This window comes from Eptatretus burgeri, chromosome 15 (assembly GCF_056783735.1).
Source record: "Eptatretus burgeri isolate ZD-2024b chromosome 15, Ebu_testis_v1, whole genome shotgun sequence".
Lineage (NCBI taxonomy): Eukaryota > Metazoa > Chordata > Myxini > Myxiniformes > Myxinidae > Eptatretus > Eptatretus burgeri.
The window spans coordinates 25053361-25075459 of record NC_140975.1 but is presented as its reverse complement, the minus strand read 5'-3'; the positions used below and the strand labels follow the sequence as shown (position 1 = coordinate 25075459).

At 43.7% G+C, this 22099-nt stretch overlaps 2 protein-coding genes across 5 annotated transcripts in view; one reads left to right on the top strand and one right to left on the bottom strand.

Annotated features, from left to right (window-relative positions):
* Positions 1-22099, top strand: part of LOC147011766 (uncharacterized) — a 369804-nt gene that overhangs the window by 313570 nt on the left and 34135 nt on the right. The window lies entirely within an intron of this gene.
* ERN1 (endoplasmic reticulum to nucleus signaling 1) overlaps positions 1-22099 on the bottom strand; it is a 67296-nt gene that overhangs the window by 43671 nt on the left and 1526 nt on the right. For 3 of the 4 annotated variants that reach the window (XR_015052046.1, XM_085858421.1, XM_085858422.1), the window contains exon 2: positions 3331-3472. The exons of the other annotated variant lie outside the window; for it this stretch is intronic. Coding sequence is in view for 2 of the 3 variants with exons in the window: in XM_085858421.1 (XP_085714547.1) it covers positions 3331-3472 (142 nt within the window). In the remaining variant the exon portion in view is untranslated. The remainder of the gene's footprint in view (positions 1-3330; positions 3473-22099) is intronic. 4 annotated transcript variants of the gene reach the window in all.

The following is a 22099-nucleotide window of genomic DNA, read 5'->3' as shown; positions in this document are numbered from 1 at the left end:
ACCGGTCAACGAGCGTATTATGAGATTAAGGATTCGTCACTCCTAAGGTGTCATTTCCCTGGTCTCTGTTTATGCTCCAACTGAGGCGAGTGATCTCACCGTGAAGGATGCATTCTACGCCACACTCGATTCTGTGGTTGATCAGTGCCCCAGACGAGATACACTTCTAGTCTTGGGGGATTTCAATGCATCGACTGGAACTGATAGGGATGGTTATGAGGTGTGTGTTGGTCCCCATGGGTCAGGAACTATGAACCAGAATAGCACTAAGTTCCTTGACTTTGCAAGAAGTCATGGACTTAGGGTGGCTGGTTCATGGTTTCAGCGCCCACAAGCTCATCGCTGGACTTGGTATTCCAACGCTGGCGGTGTGGCAAAGGAGATTGACCATGTCCTCATTGACGGTCGTTGGAGGATGATCCAGAACTGCAGGGTCTACCGGAGTGTTCAGTTCCTCAATACTGACCACAGGCTTGTTGTAGCAACTCTAAAGCTGCACCTTAAATCCTGGAGAATGGTACCATCCCAGCCGAGGCTGGATGTTGCCAAGCTCAGGGATGAGAGAGTAGCTGAGGAGTTTGCGAACAGGCTGAGTGGACACTTGGGGGGTCTGGGTGCTTTGGGGGGTCCTGAAGAGTTGTGGAGCGCCTTCAAGACCACCATCCTTGATGTTGCCGGTGGATGCCTTGGAGTTCACCGCAGGGCAAAGAAGAATTTTGTCTCTCAAGGGACACTGGATACCATTGATCAGAGTCGCAGGGCCAGGCTGAATGGCAGAGCTGAGCTGTTCAGGGAGCTGAGGCGTAAAACTGTACGTGCACTGAGGGTGGACAAGGAGGCCGATGTGCGAGGAATCTGTGAGGGGGTACAGCATCACCTGTGGACAGGTGATTCTCGTCCCGCTTACAGGGGAATTCGCGCATTACGTTCATCCAAGCCCATCCCTCGGAGCACTGCAGTTCGAGCAGAGAGTGGTAGGCTCTTGACAGAGGAGTCTGAAGTGAAGGCCCGCTGGGCCGGTTACTTTGAGCGGTTGTACCAGGCTGATCCCCCAGCTGTCGAGTTGGACATCAAGGGTGTTACAATCCCTGTTGCTGACCCTCAAATCAACTGTGGTCCACCTTCGCTTGTGGAAACACGGGCTGCGGTGAACCAGTTGAAACGGGGCAAAGCTCCAGGGATCTGTGGCATCCATGCCGAACTTCTCAAGGCTGGTGGAAATGCTGCACTCGTGTCGTTGCATGCAGTTTTGTGCTCTGCCTGGAACACAGGCATCATCCCAACTGATTGGAAGAGGGGCCTTGTTGTCCCTCTCTGGAAAGGGAAGGGTGATCGCCAAGACTGCAACAACTACCGAGGGGTGACGCTGCTCTCAGTGCCGGGCAAGGTCTTTGCTCGGATAATTCTTGATAGGGTTCGCCACCATCTGCTTGAGAACCAGCGTCCAGAGCAGTCAGGCTTTACACCAAAGAGGTCAACGATTGACCGTATCCTTGCCCTTCGTGCCCTCACTGAACGCAGACGAGAGTTTCGGCAGGGACTGCTTGCAGCCTATGTTGATCTCTATAAAGCGTTTGATTCAGTGAATCGGGATGTCCTCTGGAGGATTCTTGGTCTTCATGGGGTGCCACCAAAACTGATCGATCTGATGTCTGAACTCTACTCTGGTACTGAGAGTGCTGTGAAGTGTGGTGGTACCATCTCTGACTTATTTCCAGTTGTTACTGGAGTTCGTCAGGGGTGTGTACTTGCCCCCACACTTTTCAGCACTTTGTATGGACTGGATTTTAGGGAGGATGTCGGAGAGATCAAGTTGCGGTGCATCGTTTGGCAATGTCAAGATCTCGGACCTTGATTTTGCAGATGATGCAGTCATCTTTGCGGAGACTTTAGACATCCTCTTGGGGGCCCTCGAGGTGCTGAATGAGGAGTCGGAGCCGTTGGGATTACGGGTTTCTTGGGTCAAAACTAAGATCCAGGCTTTCGGTGACATCTTGGATGCTGCTGTCCTGTCTGTGTTTGTTTGTGGTGAGGATGTTGAGGTCCTGGAGAGATTCACTTACCTTGGCAGTGATATTCATGTCTCTGCTGGCTGCGAGTCAGAGGTCAATAGACGTCTGGGTCGGGCCTGGGGAGTCATGGATTCACTGGATCATGGGGTGTGGCGCTGCCGGTACCTGTGCGGGAGGACGAATGTCCGAGTCTTCAGGTCCTTGGTACTTCAAGTCTTGCTCTATGGGTGCGAGACTTGGACTCTGACCAAGGATCTGAGACGGAGACTTAATTCCTTTGGTACCAGGTCTCTTCGGAGAATCCTTGGCTATCGCTGGTCGGATTTTGTGTCCAACGAGCGGTTGCTGAGAGACTTGGATGAGATTTGTTACCTGCATAGTCCGTGAGCGTCAGTTACGGCTGTATGGACATGTGGTTCGTTTTCCTGACGCTGATCCTGCTCACCAGATTCTCTCAGCGAGGGAGTCTCATGAGTGGAGGAGGCCAGTGGGCCGACCACGTGCCTTGTGGTTGCAGCAGGTTGACCATCATCTTAAGGAGATGGGGATGGGCCTGGCATCTGCCTGGGGGATGGCCAGACGGACGCCCCTGGAGTACCGGCGGAAAGTGGATGCAGCGACGCGCTGTTCTGGCACATGCTCCCATACCTGACCTGACCTGTGCCATCCCTCGGATGGACGTCAAACTGAGTGTCCAGTCTGCAAGCATTAGTTGGTGGACAATAAAGAGCCCATGGTATCCTTCAAGAAGAGTTGGTGAGTTATTGCCTGAACCGTGTTACAAATTCCTGCACCCCTCAATTGAGTATCGTGCGTCAGAGTGGTGATTGTAACCAACGACAAAGAAACTGCTTCGGCTGAACTGACACTTCGTAAAGGACATGGGACATGAAAAAAAAACATTTATTAGATAGCTCCTCAATTATATGACCACTCCCACGCTCTCTGGCTGTACCTGAGGAATGTGAGAAAGGAGAGACAACTTTTCAGTGATTATGAATCTTCCAAGTCAGAAATGAAAACAAAATAAATGATGATGTCATACGAGCAACACCAAGTATCCAGGATAGAATACACAACTTTCCTGGCATAACTTTGGAATGGTGAACTAAATCTTGTTACAATTTTCAATCGGCAACTTACCTCATGTTTGGCAATTAAAAGACATTATTAGGTAAGAAAGACTTAACAACGGAAAGGACCAGGCATATAGCACAAAATATTGAACCATAACTAGGCTCTAACAAACGCTGGCATTGCTCCTTCCTACAAATGGAATAAGACTCCCAACAATATATATGATGATGGAATGAAGCACCTTCTTTAAGAGTCCATTTTATGTCGCCAGTTCGCTTGTTCACAGCATGCATCCTGCCATCGAGCGTCGAGACGAACAACAATGATTCGGGCATGGCCACGGTGCTCGAGTCAGCCACATGCTGCATCGAGCAAGTGAGACACTGAAAAAAACAAAACAAAATAAAAACAGGAACTAAAACGGTCGAGCACATACCTCTTCCAGGTTGAACAGCATACATTTTGTATCCCACTGATAGGTCACATCTGAATCCGGACCTGAACCAAAATCGATTCTGCTTGTTCTAATCACCGAACCAACTCAATCAAAAAGTTTCGTCATCATTTGTCCAGAACTTTTTGAGATATTGTGCCACATATAATTTTTGGCCCCATCTCTCAATGGTGAAGAATCACTTAAAAACAAAAATTTAAATTCTCGAATCTGAATCCAGATTTGAAAATTCGCCAAAATCGAGTCCTTGTCACACATCCAACCTATCCACCAAGATTGGTCTGAATCTGTCCAGATAAACTTTTGAGATATCGTGTTACATATCGGTTTTAGCCCTATCCCTCAATGGTGACGATTCATTTAACAAAAGTTATCGGATCTGGATCTACACCGAAATCGAATCAATTCGTCCTTGTCACACACCCAACCTGTCCATGAAGTTTCATCCGAATCTGTCGACAGCTTTTTGAGATATCCTGTAGACCCTCACCACCAGTTGCTTTGTGTGGTATCTGTGTGCTGGTTTAGGTGGTGTGTAGATGGTACATTGATGACATCCGTTTATGTTCATATAACAGACACAGACCTTTTTGGTTTTATTGTATCGATTCAAGATCCAATCGTATGTATTTTATAGATACACATATTTTCCTGAAGTCGACGTGTTTTTATAGATGCACTCACTTTCTTAATACACACATTAAAATTCTTAAGAGTACATCCTTTATAGACACTCACATTCTAATAGTATGTACTTTATAGACATGCTCACATTGTACGAGTATGTACTTCATTGAGGTAGTCAGTTGAAAAACAAGCTCAAATGAGCCAAGACCCTCGTCCTCTTAATGATGACCTCATAAAAACGAATATGACGTCATTGTGATGTATCAGGTTTGCGATAAATTATCTGTGCTAATGCCCGGCTTGATTCCTGCAAAACAGCTTGCCTAGTTTCGGAGATAATGGTATAGGCGATTTCCATTAGCGGCGATATTATGACGTCAACTTTTTTTCTAGGAAGAATTTCCAGAATCGGAGATGGTTACTGCCTGTGCGTGGGCTTTCTGCATATACATGGAAAGTTTCACGAAGATCCGATGAAAACTCTGGGTTGTGAAACAAAAAATAGGAATGACGTCATAAAAATTGATACGACGTCATAGTAATTCATCATATGTGCGGCAATTCATCTCTGATAATTAATGCGCTGGTCGATTCCCGCAAATAGAATACAAAAAGCTTGCCTAGTTTCGGAGATAATTTTTTAGGCGATTTCCATTAGCGGAGATATTTTGACGTCATAACTTTTTTTCTAGGAGGAATTTTCAAAATCTGAGATGGTTACTGTCTGCGCAGGGTATTCTTACATATATATGCTAAGTTTCAGGAAGTTTCGATGAAAACTGTAGGCTGTGAAACAAAAAAGTCCACAAGAAGAAGATGAAGAACAACAACGTGAGTGAGGCTTAGAGATCCTCCACGAGGATATAAACCAGAGTTTGTGTCAAAGCCACCCAATGCTCGCCTGTTTATACATTTATCATTTTTAAAAGACTAGTCTTATAATTAATATTTTTTATAAAGCATTGCAGTGAAGTCTGATCCAAATAATTTTAAAGCAATATATGTATTTGTATATTGCAATCAGCAACAAGAGCGCAAGTGAGCACAATATACGCCCGGACAAGAAGGCATATAAAGAATTGTGCTACTACATGGAAAACAGCATCCTGGTTGCCATGGCAACCACGTTAGATGACGAACGTATGTCACGACACACCGTCTCCACAGTCTGTACCTATGTACCAAATATGAAACGTGAAAGTTGAAAACTTTAGGAGTTAGAGTACGGACAGGAACGGACGGAAACAGCATCCTGGTTGCCATGGCAACCACTTTAGATGACGAACGTATGTCACAACACACGGTCTCCACAGTCTGTACCTATGTACCAAATATGAAACGTGAAAGTTGAAAACTTTGGGAGAGTGTGGACAGGAACGGACGGAAACAGCATCCTGGTTGCCATGGCAACCACTTTAGATGACGAACGTATGTCACGACACACCGTCTCCACAGTCTGTACCGATGTACCAAATAAGAAACGTGAAAGTTGAAAACTTTGGCAGTTAGAGTTTGGAGCAGATGGAAAACAGCATCCTGGTTGCCATGGCAACCACTTTAGATGACGAACCGATGTCGTAACACACTGTCTCCACAGTCTGTACCGAGGTACCAAATATGAAACGTGAAAGTTGAAAACTTTGGGAGTTAGAGAGTGGACAGGAACAGACGGACGGACAGACAGACAGATAGACAACCGGTATCACATAATACGCCCCGATATATATATATATATATATATATATATATATATATATATATATATATATATATATATATATATATATATATATATATATATATATATATATATATATATATATATATATATCGGGCGTATAAAAAAATAGTGGTACATAAAAACATTAGAAAGGAAAAAATAACTTGCACCAAAAACTTTAACATTTTTACGGTCACGCTCACGCTGACGCTCACGACGGGGGTATCGCTATAGCTCTATTCTTCGAACAGGCAAGCTAAACAACAAGATAATGTGTAATACTGTCAATCACCAGGTGGTGTTTGTGGCCTACGTTAGCACATTATGTGCGGAAGGACAGACAAACAAACTGATCCAAATGCAATGGAACACTTTACGTTTTGTATCCCACTGACAGGCCAGACCTGCATCCGGGCCTCAACCAAAATCGAATCGGCTTGTTCTTTCTCGTATGTATCTGGATCCGGATTCGGATCTTCAAAAACATTTAATTAATTCGTCCTTGTCACACACCCAACCTGTTCAGCAAATTTCGTCCGAATCCATCCATAACCTTTTGAGATATCCTGCTCACAGAGAGACAAACAGACAGACAGGGGATGAAAACGTCACCTCCGTCCACCTTCAATGGCGTTGGTAACAATCACAGTCCCTTGTTCTTATCGATGTGGATCTTGTATGATCCCATCTGGATCCACCTTTAGTGTCTGGTTTGATTGGATCTCGTATCTCGTCTGATCGCAAATGTTTCCGCTCCTAATTAGACAATCTGACCTCGCGTTGTTGGCTTACCGTGTGGAATATAATTGGGGCCATGGCTGGTGGACCAAAAAGGTTCTTAGTGACGTAATGTGGCAAACCCATGCATCACCCTCATTGAGAAGAATCAGGCCAAGGTACTGTCCAAAGGTCTACTCTTTTGAAAGATACAAAGTGATCGTTAACATCCACATTGCTGATAAGACTTTAATTTATTTACCACTATCGGCCCCCTGCTATTTCTGTTTTAATAGACTCCACAATCTTGTGGGTGGGGGGGGCATCATTACAAGAATGGAATGTCCAAGCCCGACATTTGACTCGAGGTGATTTAAGCAGGATTTTCTAAGTTGTTCTCAGTGCCAGTGATGACTCCCTCACTCTTCAACTAAGACACCATATCTAACAGACTGCCTTTATAAGACCCTTCCTGTGAGGCATCAATCCAACAGTTCTATAGTTGGGCAATCAAACCCAGACTAGACAGCTCAACGGGAGGTTCGCTAACTGTGCACCATCTAGGTGTACCACCTGTTTAAGTTACATTCAAATATCAAAAGAAAAACTACGTTGTTTCAATGTGTTTGCATTTCTGAATACTGTACTGCAGCAAAATTGCTGTTTGAAGCAAATTCCTCAAATTCTCCAACTGATGAGCACAATCAGTAATGGAAGAGCAGGTTACAATGAAACAGCTTCATTTCTAATGATGGCCAGTACAGATCTTCGATCAAAGTATCAAACGATATAACTCACACTCTCGCTTAGCTCATTAAGCGTTGATCACTGAGAGAGCTGATGCTTCTGTCTGTCTCTGGAGTATTAATACGGCGTCATAATAAATCAACAATGGAGACACCACCAACTCACTATAGCAAAGCTGCCCAGCAAGCTAGTCTTAATTTTAGACCACCAAGTGGTCTTCGTCGGTGATCATTACAAATGTAGAAATATAATTTTTGTATGCAAAAAGTCGAGGCTCATGGAAGAGCTGAAAAACAGAACAGAAAGAACAGCAGAAAGCAGGGAAACACCAACATCAGGGTAGAGAGACAATAACAGGGGGCACTTGAATGAAGGTAACAAATATTGTGCCAATAGAAGAATGAAGGCAAAGAAGGGGAGGGGTGTAGAGTGCAAGAACAAGCTGGAGACAAACTCAAAAACAGATAAGAAAGGATTTAGAGTGAAGGTGGGAATATGGATTGTTAGAGACGATGGGAAGAAAGAATGCGGAAAGATTGTTTTGATTTTGGTGACGTGTGAGTAAGCGGTTACATGGTTAGGTCTAAGCAGTCGAGGCTGAGCACATGAAATCAAAATGATGAAGCGGGCACGGAAAATACACGGCAATGAGCACACAATACGAACAACAGTCGACACGGACAAAAGTGGACAATAATTGATGGCAACAGATACACATAAGCTTGAGGATGTGAAGATTGGAAAAAGGATGTGAAGATCAACCCATCGGAACTGGAAACTGGTAGCACCCAAAAATTGCTAACATTCAGAAGTGAAAATGGCCACGATTCAAAATACATGATATTTCCATGACTGATCAACGGGCCTGAATAAAATGCCTTTAAGGTACAACTTGACATATAAACTCACACAAAGCTATCGTTTCACGTTAAAATATTTCCTACAATAACTTTCATACTTTTATCCAGACCTGTTTTACAATTATTTAAAAACTTTTCACTTACCAACCACTCTTTATTAAACCTCCAGTGACACAGACCTAGTGATTAATCTGCATGTTCAAAGCTGCAACTATTACACACATTTCACCTTTCGAGTTCAGCTTGTTATTTGAGACAATTTGCACACTTGTGATCAGATTCAGTTGGTGGGTATATATGTTGAAAGGTGGGTGACACCTTGTTCATAAAGCGCATGCATGTTGGGCCAACGACCTCCTCCTATGTCTAAGTTTCTCGTTTATCCTCATAAATACTCCCTTCATCCCTCAACACTCATCCTCATCACCGTGTTAACATCCATTCAACCCATGACATTGGAATTCAGAGCTGTGCACGATGTTCAACGTCACATTGAAATCCATGCTGGATGTTTAACGCAACAACATGGAAATGGAATGAAGTGCTGGAGAAGAAGGAAGAACAAAAGGCATTTTTTGGAAAAGAAAACTTGACAACGGATGAAGTATTAAAATGAAAGGAAAAAATTGTTCAATATTTGTTACCGTATAAGTGAACATAATTGAAAATTATGGGATTAAACAACAAACCAATGTTATTCACATTTAACTAAAATCGACTAACAAAGTGAAACTCAATGCATTGTAAATTTATAAAGAAATACTTAAAAAGGAGACACTTCAATATCTTCATCTGCGTCATATAGGAGCAGTGTTGTGTGTCTTGTTAGCTCTTTGTCCAAATTCTGTACAGTACTTTCATCACAATGGGACAATATTTGCACTCGTGGTTTGAGTCTGGATTCAGGAAAAGCCTAATTATTTCTGGATATCATTACTAACATTGTAAGGAGCCATTAATGGTTAAAAGTTGTGAAATTATCCATGTTCAAACTAGAGAGTTTATAGAACACCTTATTAGTGTAGGCCGCTATGTCATAAAAATAACTTTTGTGTAAAATGCTTAAGAGTAATTTATTAATGATACTGTATTAAGGTATTACTAGCGATACCCGTGCACATGCATGGGATAGCAGTACAACATAGCTGGAAGCAGACGACAGACTGTACACGGGGAATGACAAAAATACGCATTGTGCAAAATGCAAGTGGTACTATGGAACGCCAAGACTTCCCAAACATTGTCGGCATGTCCGCTAAGTGCCACAGCAATTTCATAGGGATCGTGTGACGGCGAGCCGAGTTTTTAAGTGTGCAAGCTTGGTATTATAATGGAGATAAAGATATAAAAAGTAAAATGAGGTGACTTTTCCAAACTTGTAAAAGGTACCAAATCAAGGATGGCCACCAGTATTAAAAAAAAAGGCACAATTTTATAATTATTTTCCAAAAAATGTATTTTAAAATAATTTATTAGAGGTTTAGAATGGAGTCTGAAGACCATGACATGACAATGACAACACCCATTTTTATCAAGATATTTATTTTTAATAGTGGTAGTGGAGGGTCACCATAGTATGGCAGATGAGGATCACGATGATATTTGCAACCTGCTTCCCAAAGAAGTTATGAATGAGACAGTGACCAAATCAAATGGAAGACCAATTACTGCATTGAAGTCATCAGAAGGAACCCGAATAAGTAAAGAGCAAAGATGGAGTCATCAGGAGGAACGTGGATGGGATTCGGGTTTCAGCCGCTATTCCACAACCCTCAAACCCATCCAGACGCAGCCAAGTGAGCCTTACCGAAAAATATCTGCAAGAATTCACTTCTCCAAGACAGATAGATAACGAAAGAGAAATAGAGAGTAAACTAGAAGGGCACTCAGTAGAGCACATACCTTCGCCAGCATGATTAGATTACGTTTTGTATCCCACTGGTAGGCTGGATCTGGATTCAGACCTGAACTAAAGTTTAATCAGCTTGTTCTTGTCGCATAACTAACTCATCCAACAAGTTTCATCAGAAAACGTCTCTAACATTTTGAGATATCCTGCTATATGTCATTTTAGCCCGATCACTCAATGATAAAAAAATCATTTTTAAAATTCTCGGATTCGGATCTTCACCAAAATCGAAACAATCTTTCCCTTGTTACATGCCCAACCTGCCTACCAAGTTCCATCCAAATCTGTCCGCAACTTTTTGAGATATCCTGCTATATGCCGTTTTGGGCTCAATCTCTCAATGGTGAAAAATCACTTTTAAAATTCTCGAATCCACATCCGGATTCGGATCTTCATCAAAATTTAATATTTTTCTCAGTATCACATACACAAGCTCTTCACCAAATTTCGTCCAAATCCGTCCGTAACTTTGAGATATTTTGTTCACAAACAAACAAACAAACATGAAAAATATCATGCATAACACGATACTTGCGAAACCACAAAAACAAATTTGATCTTAAAAATAATTGGTGGTTGATTCCAATGACAAAATATCCAAATCCTCTTCAAATTTCTAGTCAATCGGGTGAAAATTGACAATTTTAGAAATTCGGCCTATGTTGACCTCAAAAATAATTGGCTGTTGAATTTAGTGACCTGAAATATAAATCCTTTTCAAATTTCAAGTCAAACGGATAAAATTTAACAATTTTAGAAATCCCACCTAAGTTGTTGACCTTTCACCTCTGTTGATCTTTTAGCATTTGTTGACCTCAAAAATAATTGGTGGTTGCACTCAATGACAAAATATGCAACTCCTTTTAAATTTCAAGTCAATCGGATGAAAATTGAGAATTTTAGAAATCTCACCGAAGTTGTTGCCCTTTCACATATGTTGATGTTTTGGCAGATGTTGACCTCAAAATAATGGGTGGTTGAATTCAGTGACCTGATATGAAAATCCTCTTCAAATTTCAAGTCAATCGGATGAAAATTTAGGATTTTAGAAATCTGACAAAGTTGCTGACCTTTGGCCTATGCTGACCTTTTGACCTCAAAAATAGGTTTCTTGCTCATGCCGAACTCTAGCAGGTGGTGAAGTTTCATGAAGATCGGTTAAAAATTGTGACCTGTAGGTGATCAACATCCAAACAGAAAGATAGCATAACGCACAAGACCAACCAGTATACTTGAAAAATCTTCGATTTTCACAAGTAACAAACAGACAGACAGGGGTGAAAACATAACCTCCACCCACCCGAGGTGGTGGAAGTAGAGATAAAAGTAATGAAAAAGCAAGAATTGGAATGAATTGAAAGAGAAATGTGAAAAAGTCGAAAGAAATGTGAAATGAACAACGAACAAAGATGATATCGTAGATTGTGATGACATTGGAAAGCAGATGTTTGAGGGATTTGTCACAGAACGTTTAACAGAGGGAAACCTTTCTGTGGGGGACAAAATGAACAAAAGGATGCTCGGAACATTCAAAAGTGCAAATGCAGCAATAGAGGTAAGAGCAGGTAAGACCCAAGCTCGTTAAAATCAAAGAAGAATGAGGACTATTGCAGAGGTTCGTTGTCATTTCAAGAAGCCGGCCAGAGCTTGATCTGAAGGAATGCGTCGGAACTTGAAAATTTGGAAAAGTTCCACGATCCCTATTTGTATCGGATGGGTCACTCTCGTTAGCTTGTGACAATGCTACGAACCTTCATCATCTTGAGCTACTGGCTCACATTAAACAACGGGAGCTACAAGATCAAATCAGTGAACCAGCCCTGACTGATGTATCTGACAACCAAATGATGGATGTACGATTGCAGATAATACATATTCCGTATTCAGCATTGGAAGATACAGCAGTAGAGGCTGCAAACGAAACCACAACTTCAACATCTGGAGTAATCATTATCAATTACAAAACTCGTGAATTCTATCTTCAAAACTGATCAAATGAAAACATGTCATGACTTTGCTCAATCATTTCTTGACAAGCTCAGTAACATGGCAGAAAATTACAATCAAGTTGGATTTGTATTTGAGAGAAATCTCAATTCTTCCCTAAAATAACAAATGAGGAAAAAAGTGTACAAAAGGGAAATCAACATATTACCATGTCAAGAATAGTATGTTAATCCAGAATATTTTGTTGAAGGATTTCCTCTCCAATATCAAGACCAAAGGAGATCTTACAGTATATTTAGCTGCCAAGAGTCGAGATCACAGCAAGATCTCGAGCAACAGATTGAAGAAATTCATTGTGACCTCTGGAACAGAAATGAGGCCAATAATCATGTTCCAAACACTCGACTCACCCACAGTCAAGATGAAGTAGATACTTTACTCTTGCTGCATGCCCTTACAATTGACAGAGATGCGGAGGTTGCGATCGATTCTCCAGACACATGTATTCCTACCTGATCATTCAAATGTGTCCAAGGCTACCAGTTACTACGAGCTTTCTCACAAGGAAGGGCAAACTGAAGAGAAACAATGCCGTGCAACCTATTTTTGACAAGTTGAGACAAAAACATGCATCGGCGACATTAGACCTCCATGCTTTAACAGGGTCTGATACATCTGGTGGATTTGCTGGCAGAACCAAGGACTGGGGTTTCGAGGTGTCCATGTCCTGTAATGACGACATCCCTGAAGCGATGGTATCACGAGGGAACAAAGATCCATCGCCAGAAATATGCTCCCATTTGGAACAACTTGTATGCATGCTAAACAGGTGGAAAGTCGACACCAAAGTAAACGAGCTTCGTCAGTTCTTGTACTCAAATTGTGCGGCGGAGGGAGACTCTTCCTCCAACTATCGGTTCATTAACTTTATATATTCGTCGGGTACATGACATAACAATGATTTGGAGAGTCACCCATGCCTCCCGTCTCCAGCTGAGTGTGGTTGTAACTTCAATGCAGCGATATGTCATTTTGCTCAAGTTTGACGTTTGAATTCACCAGCCCCTTAAGCAATATAGTGGGGCAACTTAGCTAAATATAGCATAACAATTGTGCATTTTGTGAGGAAAGCACCAAATTTTGCACACTAGTAGCCGATCATATTATGAACAGATTTGGATATTGGGCCATCTCAAAATTTTTCATGGCAGTGAAAAATGTCTGCCACAGCCATCAGCAGCTGAATTTGAGATGGTCCAATATCCAAATCTGTTCATAATATGTTAGGCTACCAGTGTGCCAAATTTGGTGCTTTCCTCACAAAATGCACAATTGTTATGCTAAGTTGCCCCACTAATAATGAATTCGGTAAAATGTGGATGCAAGGGAATTTGTAGTTAGGCCTAAGTCACATTTGCTCTACGGCGAGGATACGGCAGCCGTACGCCCTCTGAATTGACAGAAACGTGCGGCGGCCGCAGAGTTTCTGCGATGGCCTCAGGGTGGCCCTATGCCATATGGCAATATTTTACAAGCCGTAAGGTCGCAGTGGAATTATAGTGCGGAGTTATAACTTTTTTCATTTCTACGTAGCAATTCAACAAGCCGAAACAAAAGAACTGGTAAAAAAAAATAAAAATAACCCACTCGTTACTGTTCGTCTGGCCGCACGTTCGCCTTAAGGCCCCCTGCGTTTGCCTTGCGGTCGCCTTGCGGGCACCTTGCATCTGCCTTGAAAATTCTATGGCCGCCGCAGGAACGCCCTAAGGTCACCGTGCGACATCAAATCAAAGACCGTACGGCACCCCCACGTTTTCGGTCTCCACAATTTATAAATATGGGATCTGAAATTTTTGGTTTTGGTGCAGCGAGAGGTCTCCTTCGGGGCTCCCTGCTGACGTTCTCAAAGCTAAGTTTCCGGTTGTTATTTGTCCCGTTTTAACTTTAATTATCTCACTTACATGTTACTGTGTGTTGCTAGTTCGGTTTTGTTTCAAAAATCGTGCTATTTTGTGAGTATTTTTGTCGACGTTCTTACCTGGTGCTTGAGGCCTAGGCCTAGGCTTGAGGCCTACCGGTTCCACTCGGTGTTCGATCGTTTTTTTTTTATTTTCTCCCCATTACCTTCAATTTCTATCCTCCCCATTACCTTCAATTTTGATCCTCCCCACTTTCCAAACATCCCCCATTCTCCCAACTAATCTCTTATCTCAAAAAAAAAAAAAATACCCTACAACAACAACAACACGCTCACCTTCTCCCGATTCTGCTTCTTCTTCTTAACTTCCTCCTCGTCTTCTTCCTCGATTTTTTTTTACACTTCCATGACCTAATCTGTTGAACTCTCTCATACATTATTTTTAACAACAAAAACGATCTTATAATGCTTCATCTTCCTCTCTCACACATGTGGTACTCTTTACTGTTTCACAATGCACTACTCTTCTGCTATTTTAACAGACTGCTCTCATTTCGACCTCTCCTTCATTCCTTGCCTAAAAAATCCAACTATTACAGCGCTTCTTCTCTCCATGCTCTGAATTCGCCTTCATTGCATCCATCAAGAATTGTGTTAAATCGCATTTCTGACCTAAAACTTTTAAAAACCACAGTTTGCCATGGATGCTCGCTTTCCATCAACCATTCTTTTTTTCCAACTTCAGTGCCAACTCACCCCCTCACCCCTCACTCTCACTCTCAAAGCAACCATCCCACTCTTCTCCCTCCAAGCCTCCCTCTCACCTCTCTCAAAAATTCCCCCTCACCTTTCTCCCACCTTTCATCCCCCTCACTCTTCCTTCTCAAAGTTGCCCCCCTCTCATCCACCAACCTGCCTCCCTCCACTGCCCTCTCACCTCCATCTCTTCACTCCACCTCCTCAAATCCTCAACTGCCTTCTTCCTTGTCTCTTGTCCCCCCTCTCCCCCAGCACCACAGAGCCTTTTCTCCTCCTCATTCGGCCCCCCTCGCTATTCTGCAATACCCCACACTCCTTCAGCAACCCTCCTTACCTGCCCCCTCGTCCCTTGTCCTACCCTCCCCCTCCCCTCCACCTCCTGCACCCAAAGCCTCCTCCCCTTCCTCTTCATTAAAAGTGTGGACCTCAAATATCCGGGGCCTTCGCTCAAACCTTTCAGATCTTTCCATACAGGTTGCCACTGACAAACCAGACATTATCTGCCTAACAGAAACTTTCCTCTCCCAAGACGTGTCTGACTCCCAAGTATCTCTCCCTGGTTACTCCCTCTTACGGTATGACAGACCTGAGCCTCGTCCTGGTGGAGGTGTTGCTCTCTTCATCAAAGACTCTATTCCTCACTCTCCATGCACTGCTCTCACTCCCCCACACCCCCAGGAATACCTCTGGCTTCGGCTTCCCCTCCACTCCCACCTCATGTTTATATGTGTACTGTACCGTCCACCGAACAGTGATGACTCCATCTACACCTCACTATCCGAAAACATGGACCATCTTCTATCTTCTCATCCAAACTCTCTCTTCCTCTTATGTGGTGACTTCAATTGTCATCACGCCAGTTGGCTAGGTGTGGGTACCTCTCTCACCTGCCATGGCACCTCAGCAAAAGCTTTCTGCGACTCATTGGGACTGACTCAATCGGTCAACTTCCCGACCCGGATCTCAACCAATGGTACTCCATCTCTTCTGGATCTGATTTTGACAAATTTCCCTGACAATATCTGCTGCTCTTCGTTCGCTCCAATTGGTTCTTCTGACCACGTCCTTGTCAAAGTGGACATCTCTCTGGCTGTTATCAGAGAACCACCTCACCGCCGTCGAGTCTGGCATTTCACTCAAGCCGACTGGCAGGGTCTCCGAGCAGCCATCAAACTTACAGACTGGTCTCCTATCACTACTTTCTCAAACATCAACTCATCCTGGGAATTCTTTCAAAGAAACTTGCTCTCCCTCATGCACAGATTTATCCCCTCTCGTGTTCAGTTGTCTTACCCTTCCCCCCGCCCTTGGTTTACTGAAGCATGTGGCGAGGCAGTTGTCCTGAAACAACTTGCCTTTGCCTCATGGAAAGCAAACCCAACTGAGGGCAATCTCAGTTCTTTCCACAAAGCTCGGAACACGTGTGTATCTACCCTCAGGAGAGCCAGAAAACAACATCTTTCTCATCTCAAGTCTGAACTCTCAAACCTCTCTCCCTCCTCAAAATCCTGGTGGCGTTTAATCAAATCTGTTTCTGGTGTATGTTCCCCCTCCATCCCCTCCCTTACCTCAAATGGCCGCACTGCTGATTCCACACGTGATAAAGCTGAATGTCTAAACTCGGTGTTTGCAGCTAAATCTTGTGTCCTAAACCCATCACTATCTCTACCCACTTTACCCAGTCGCACCCAACTGTCCCTGGACTCTGTATCCTTTTCTCCTGACAAGGTGGAGAGCTTGCTTTCAAACCTCGAGTCAGATTCTGCAACCGGTCCAGACGGCATCAGCCCACGTGTCCTCAAAGCCTGCTCTTCTGCTCTTGCTCACCCTCTCTCTGTTCTATTCACCCTCTCATTTGCCCAAGGTCATCTGCCATCTGCTTGGAAATCTGCTAACATCACTGCCCTGCATAAAAAAGGTGCAAAAACAGATCCCTGTAACTACAGACCAATCAGCCTTCTCCCAATCATCAGCAAGGTGATGGAATCCATCATCGCTTCAGACATGAAATCCTTCCTCTTCTCCAATGGCTGAATTTCCAATCATCAATTTGGTTTCAGACCAGGTCACTCTACCCTGGATATGCTGCTTCTGCTCTCCCATCAATATATGGAGGTCCTCAATGCCAGACAGGAAATCCGAGCCGTATCCCTGGACATATCACGTGCTTTTGACACAGTCTGGCACCCTGCCCTACTCACCAAACTCTCTTCCCATGGTATTCAAGGCCATCTCCACTCATGGCTCGCAGACTTCCTCTCCTGTCGCAGTCAACGTGTGGCCCTAAATGGAGTTCTTTCATCCCCTCTTCCTGTGCAGGCTGGAGTTCCTCAAGGTAGCGTTCTGGGCCCTGTTCTTTTTCTGGTTTTCATCAATGATCTCTCCGACTCTCTGGAAAATCCTCTATTTCTCTTTGCCGACGACTCCACCCTGTGCCGTACCATCTGTCATCCCTCAGACCGGCAAGCAGCAGCTTCTTCGCTCACTGCAGATCTGGATAAAATCACAAACTGGTCCAACACGTGGAACATGTCTTTCAATCCAGACAAATCTCACACTCTCACTATGTCTCTTCGATAGGACCATTTACAAACCCCCCCCATCCACTTTCTCAACAATCCTCTGGAAGAAGTCTTTTCTTTCAAGCTTCTAGGTCTCACTATCTGCCATGACCTTTCCTGGGAAAGCCACATTTCCAACCTCGCCTCAAAAGCCAGTCGCCGACTGGGAATCCTCCGTCGTGCTAAGTCCTTCCTCGGCCCTCTTGAGCTCCTGACCACTTACAAAGCTTTTGTCCGTAGCCTGATGGAGTACTGCTCTCCCCTCTGGGCTGGTGCTCCTGCCTCCCACCTTTCTCGGCTTCACGCTGTCGAAACCAGGGCATTTAAGATCATCGGCATCTCCCGCAATGAAGCTGAGTCTTTGGGCCTCTCACTCAATCACCGCAGGTTGGTCGGTGGTCTTTCTGTCTTCTACCGACTCCTCTCCAGCCTTGCCCCCCCTGCTCTCTCTGCGATTTGTCCCCACCACATTTCCACAGGGCGCTCAAAGTCGGCCAACAACCCCCTTCTGGTAAAACTACCAAAATCACGAATCACTGCTCATCTTCACTCTTTCATTCCTCTTTTTTCCCGCCTTTGGAATAAACTTCCTCACTCTATTCTTTCCCATTCTTCCCTCCAGGCTTTCAAAACAGCTGTTCACCACCACCTCTTATCACAAACTGATAAGATTCTGATCCAAATCCTCGATCTTTTCTACCCCCGATAATCCACCCAAGCCCACTTCCTTCATTTCTCCTGCTTTCCTTCCTGAAAGTCCCTGAAATGTCCATCTTCTCTTCGCCATGTTCCCCGTCCCATCCCCATCCCTCTCCCTTCCACAGTTCACCTAATGTGTCTGTTCCCCACTGTTTTGTCCCTTCCACTCCCGCCCCTCTTGTCTCATGCCTCCTTGCTGTGAGTTGTGTGTTAGCTCTCATAAGAGCCTCGACCAAGGTATACAAAAAGAAAAAAAAAAAATGCCGTGCGGCTACCTGAAAAATAAAAACATATGTGACTGCTACATTGTGTGCCCGTGGAAATACTGCGGCCGCCGTATAATTGCTAGTGGCCGTAGATTTTGGAAACCCCACGGCAAATGTGACTTAGGCCTTATCGGAAGAGCAATAATCCATGCACACAGGTCTGTGGCTGTGTGGGTTATAGCTGCAGAAACAAAGTTAACACAGGTGAACGATTAGTGAGAGACAGTTTAGAGACAGATTAGTGAGATTAGTGATCATTGAGGTTCAAGTGTCAGCCTCCACAATGATAATAAACATTAAAATACACAAAAATACATGTTTATTTGCCGATAATCTACACGAACTTGTTCATTTAGAATAAATGTTCAGTGTGAATAATGCGGTGTTTTTCTTTTTTTTTTTTCCTCTCGAGATGTACGACTGTGCACGTATTTGCTGTGGCATACCAGCTGCCTATACTTTTCACGGTGACAATTTTGAAATTCAAAACGGCTGTCATACTTACCCATAATATCATCCGTTTAGTAACATTGTTTGTTTTGAAGTCTGTCGTCATAAATATGGCATAAACATAATAAGTGAATTCACAACACCAACTACAACTTATGCGTAATGCCAACTATTCCATCACGCGTGTCCATTTTCATTGCTGGTGGCCATCTTGGATTTGGTACCCTCACCTTGTTTGCAAAAAAAATATATCTAGACCACCCTATTCTTTTGAAACCATTACAGCCTAAATATATAAAAATCAAGTGAAAGTTTACTTTTAACAAACATTTTGCACGAAATTACATCACGACATGCACTATTACCCCACATAGTCTTGAGAAACAAGGACATGGGCAGGGTCTATGTTTGTTGGTCTTCAATTTTGACCACCAGACAGGCAGAGTAAAATAATTATCTCAATCCTCTATGCGCATGCGTGATAAAGACAAAAATCAGAGCCAAAGTACTGTTAAACTACAGGTTTATGTTCCAATTCATGGTCCAATTTGTGTTGTGCAATGTTCGAAATATATCATTCAATTGAAATTAAGTAGATCCTCGATCGGAGAAATAGTCTGAAAGACAGACAGAGTGAAGCAATTGCTTAACCCCGCTTTGCACTGTGCACATGGGGTAACAGAGACCTGTCTGAACACATCCCCCTCCTTCCTCCTTAGCATCTGCCACAACGAACGACAATATGCCTCCCATGCCATTTTGCTAATGTCGGTTGCTCCTGCCCACTTTTCATTCCTTGTTCTCAGAGGAGATCCACATCAGCCCTCTGAGCATCTTGTCTAAAGTAGAATGCAGGTCCTTCAATTTTCCCACCCGCTTCAAGCTGACAGCAATTTGAACAAGGATGAAGTCGATGCTGTGCCATCGCAAGTTCCCACACTTCCCACCGAAAGCAAAGTTGAAAGATGGCATAAAGTTCCACCAGGATTGACCCAATGTCAAATTTTTGGTGAAACAAATTTCTGTTTTGACCAGGCACCCCAATTCCCTCCCACCACTTGCGGCATGAACCGCGGGTCAAATCCAAAAATATCGTTACACATTTCATCTATCGCCCAATGTTGATTCCATATACAAAAAAGTTTCATGAAAAAATATTTCAAAATGTGGGACCGTAATTGCATTTTTTTGGTGTTTGACCTTTTGACCCTGCCCCAGGGCTCCAGGGGGCGGGGCCAAAAATTATACTGCTCTTGTACTTTCTTGCCGTGTGGTGATCATAACTATCAAGTTTGGTGAATTTCTGCACAACCGTTTAGGACGAGATAGCGTGACGGACGGACGGAGATTGTCAAATAGACGGAGCCGATTCCAAGATCGCCCCCTCCATCCTCCCCCATCTCTTTTCAAAAGGTGTGGCAATAACTCAAAACACAATCTGATGCAAAGTTTTTTTTTTCTGTCAGAACAACAGCCAAGCCAAGCAGCAAGCTCTCACGTCAACAGAGAGACACCTGCATGCTGAAGGTTTTAAAAAAAAACCTGTTCCACTAGTCTTCAACAAGCCTATTATATGTAGTTGTAATAAATGCACAGGTGAAAACAATCTCAAGTTACCATACTTAAAAGGAATTTTAATTCAGAATTGTGCTTCAATACACCATTTCATTTTCACGTTATTTTTGAAAATATGAGCAAAAACAGACAAAAGGCCTTGTAGGCTGACACCAATTCTGATTTCCTAAGGAATGACTTGGAATGATGGAGGATGTCCAGTCTGCAGCTAGCTTTGGAGGCTGGCTTTGCTATGTGGTTGGCCCAGCAAAGGGGACGTCCAACGGCAAGTCGTAGAAGATCAAGACTCGACCTCTTCCAGTGGCCGACCATGGAAATAGCCAAGTTGGTTCATTTGTTGATCCTTCTGGAGTGACAGTGTGAGATTATGAGATTTGTCAGGATTGAAAGATGTGCTCCATTTATCATATCAGCACCTAATAAATTCCAGAACAGCAGAGAGTGACACAGCCAGTATCTGTTTGGAAGTGGGATGGGGATACTGTACAACTCAATATGGAATCATCTGCAAAAAGGAAGGGAATGTTTGCAAGAGCCCAAGAGAGGTCACTTCTGCAGATGAGGAACAAGACTGGTTGACTGTGGGAGTGAAGGACGTCAGAAAGCCAGGCATGAATATGGCCTTGTATGGCACAGGCAAAGAGCTTGACAAGCAGTGCAGGATTCCAAACTCTACCAAATGCCCAATATATGTCCAGGAAGATGGTCCTGACCTCTTGTTTGATATTGTTGAGAGAGAGAGAGGAGGATAAGCATGTCCAGAGTTGAGTGACCAGGATGGGCCAGAGATCAGGCTGGTTAAAAAAAAAAAGAGGAAAGGCTGCACATTGAAGCATCAATGATGGATTACATGACTTTTGTAATAATTGTAAGATAATTGAGCTCTAGTTCAGAGGATCTGATTTTGTACCCTTATTGTGTTCGACATTGAGGTTTGCTTCCAAGTAGAATGAGCAGGGAGTGAGGTGGGGTTTGTAAAGGTGGGCAAGTTGAAGAGAGCAGACAAAGCGAAAGCAAGAGCAATGGAGCAGGAGTTGAGGACGTGGGAACCGATGTCATCCGGGCCTGTTGCTGATGAAGAGTCGAGGCTGGACAGAACTTGCTCCACATTCTCAGATGTGCAAGACAGTTGAAAAAGCTGTGGGTGCAAGGAGGTAAGGCGGCGACAGAGTGAGTTGGGTTGGGGACATGAGATTTGAGAGTAAACATTTTGCCTCGTCTCAAGCGGAGTCTGAGGTCAGGCCCTCTGAGATGACGATGGAGGGTGAAGATACAGAAGAGATGGGGTTGAAAAGGCACCCTGAACCCTTTTAGGAAGGAGAACGAAAAACTAATGTTGTTTCTCTTTGAAGGATAGCATAATACTCTTCCGTAACGAGGAAGGGTTAACGCCCGAAGCATTAGCTTCTCCTTGCTTCGCACTTTGGTGAAAATTCTGTCACTAAATGATGCAACGCCATTCCTGTGAAACATCAATGCAACAATGCATAGTCATGTCAGGAATCGAAGCCTCATCCCCCCTCCCTTAACCTCCCGACCCCCAACCTCCTCACACACACACAGTCACACAAATGTGTTTCTTTACAAGGAACTTACTTCAACATGGGGGTGGGGGGGGGGGGGAAAGGCCCATCAGGCGTGTGCAACGGCTGCCAACATATGGTTGTTTATCCATGCTCTGTTCTTTTGAAATAGTGAGCATCAACCAATGATTGGCACGTACCAATTTTCAAAGTCTTTGGTACGAGTCTCAGCCAGGGTTCGGAACACTGACCCCGCAGACTCGAAACAGACACCAATG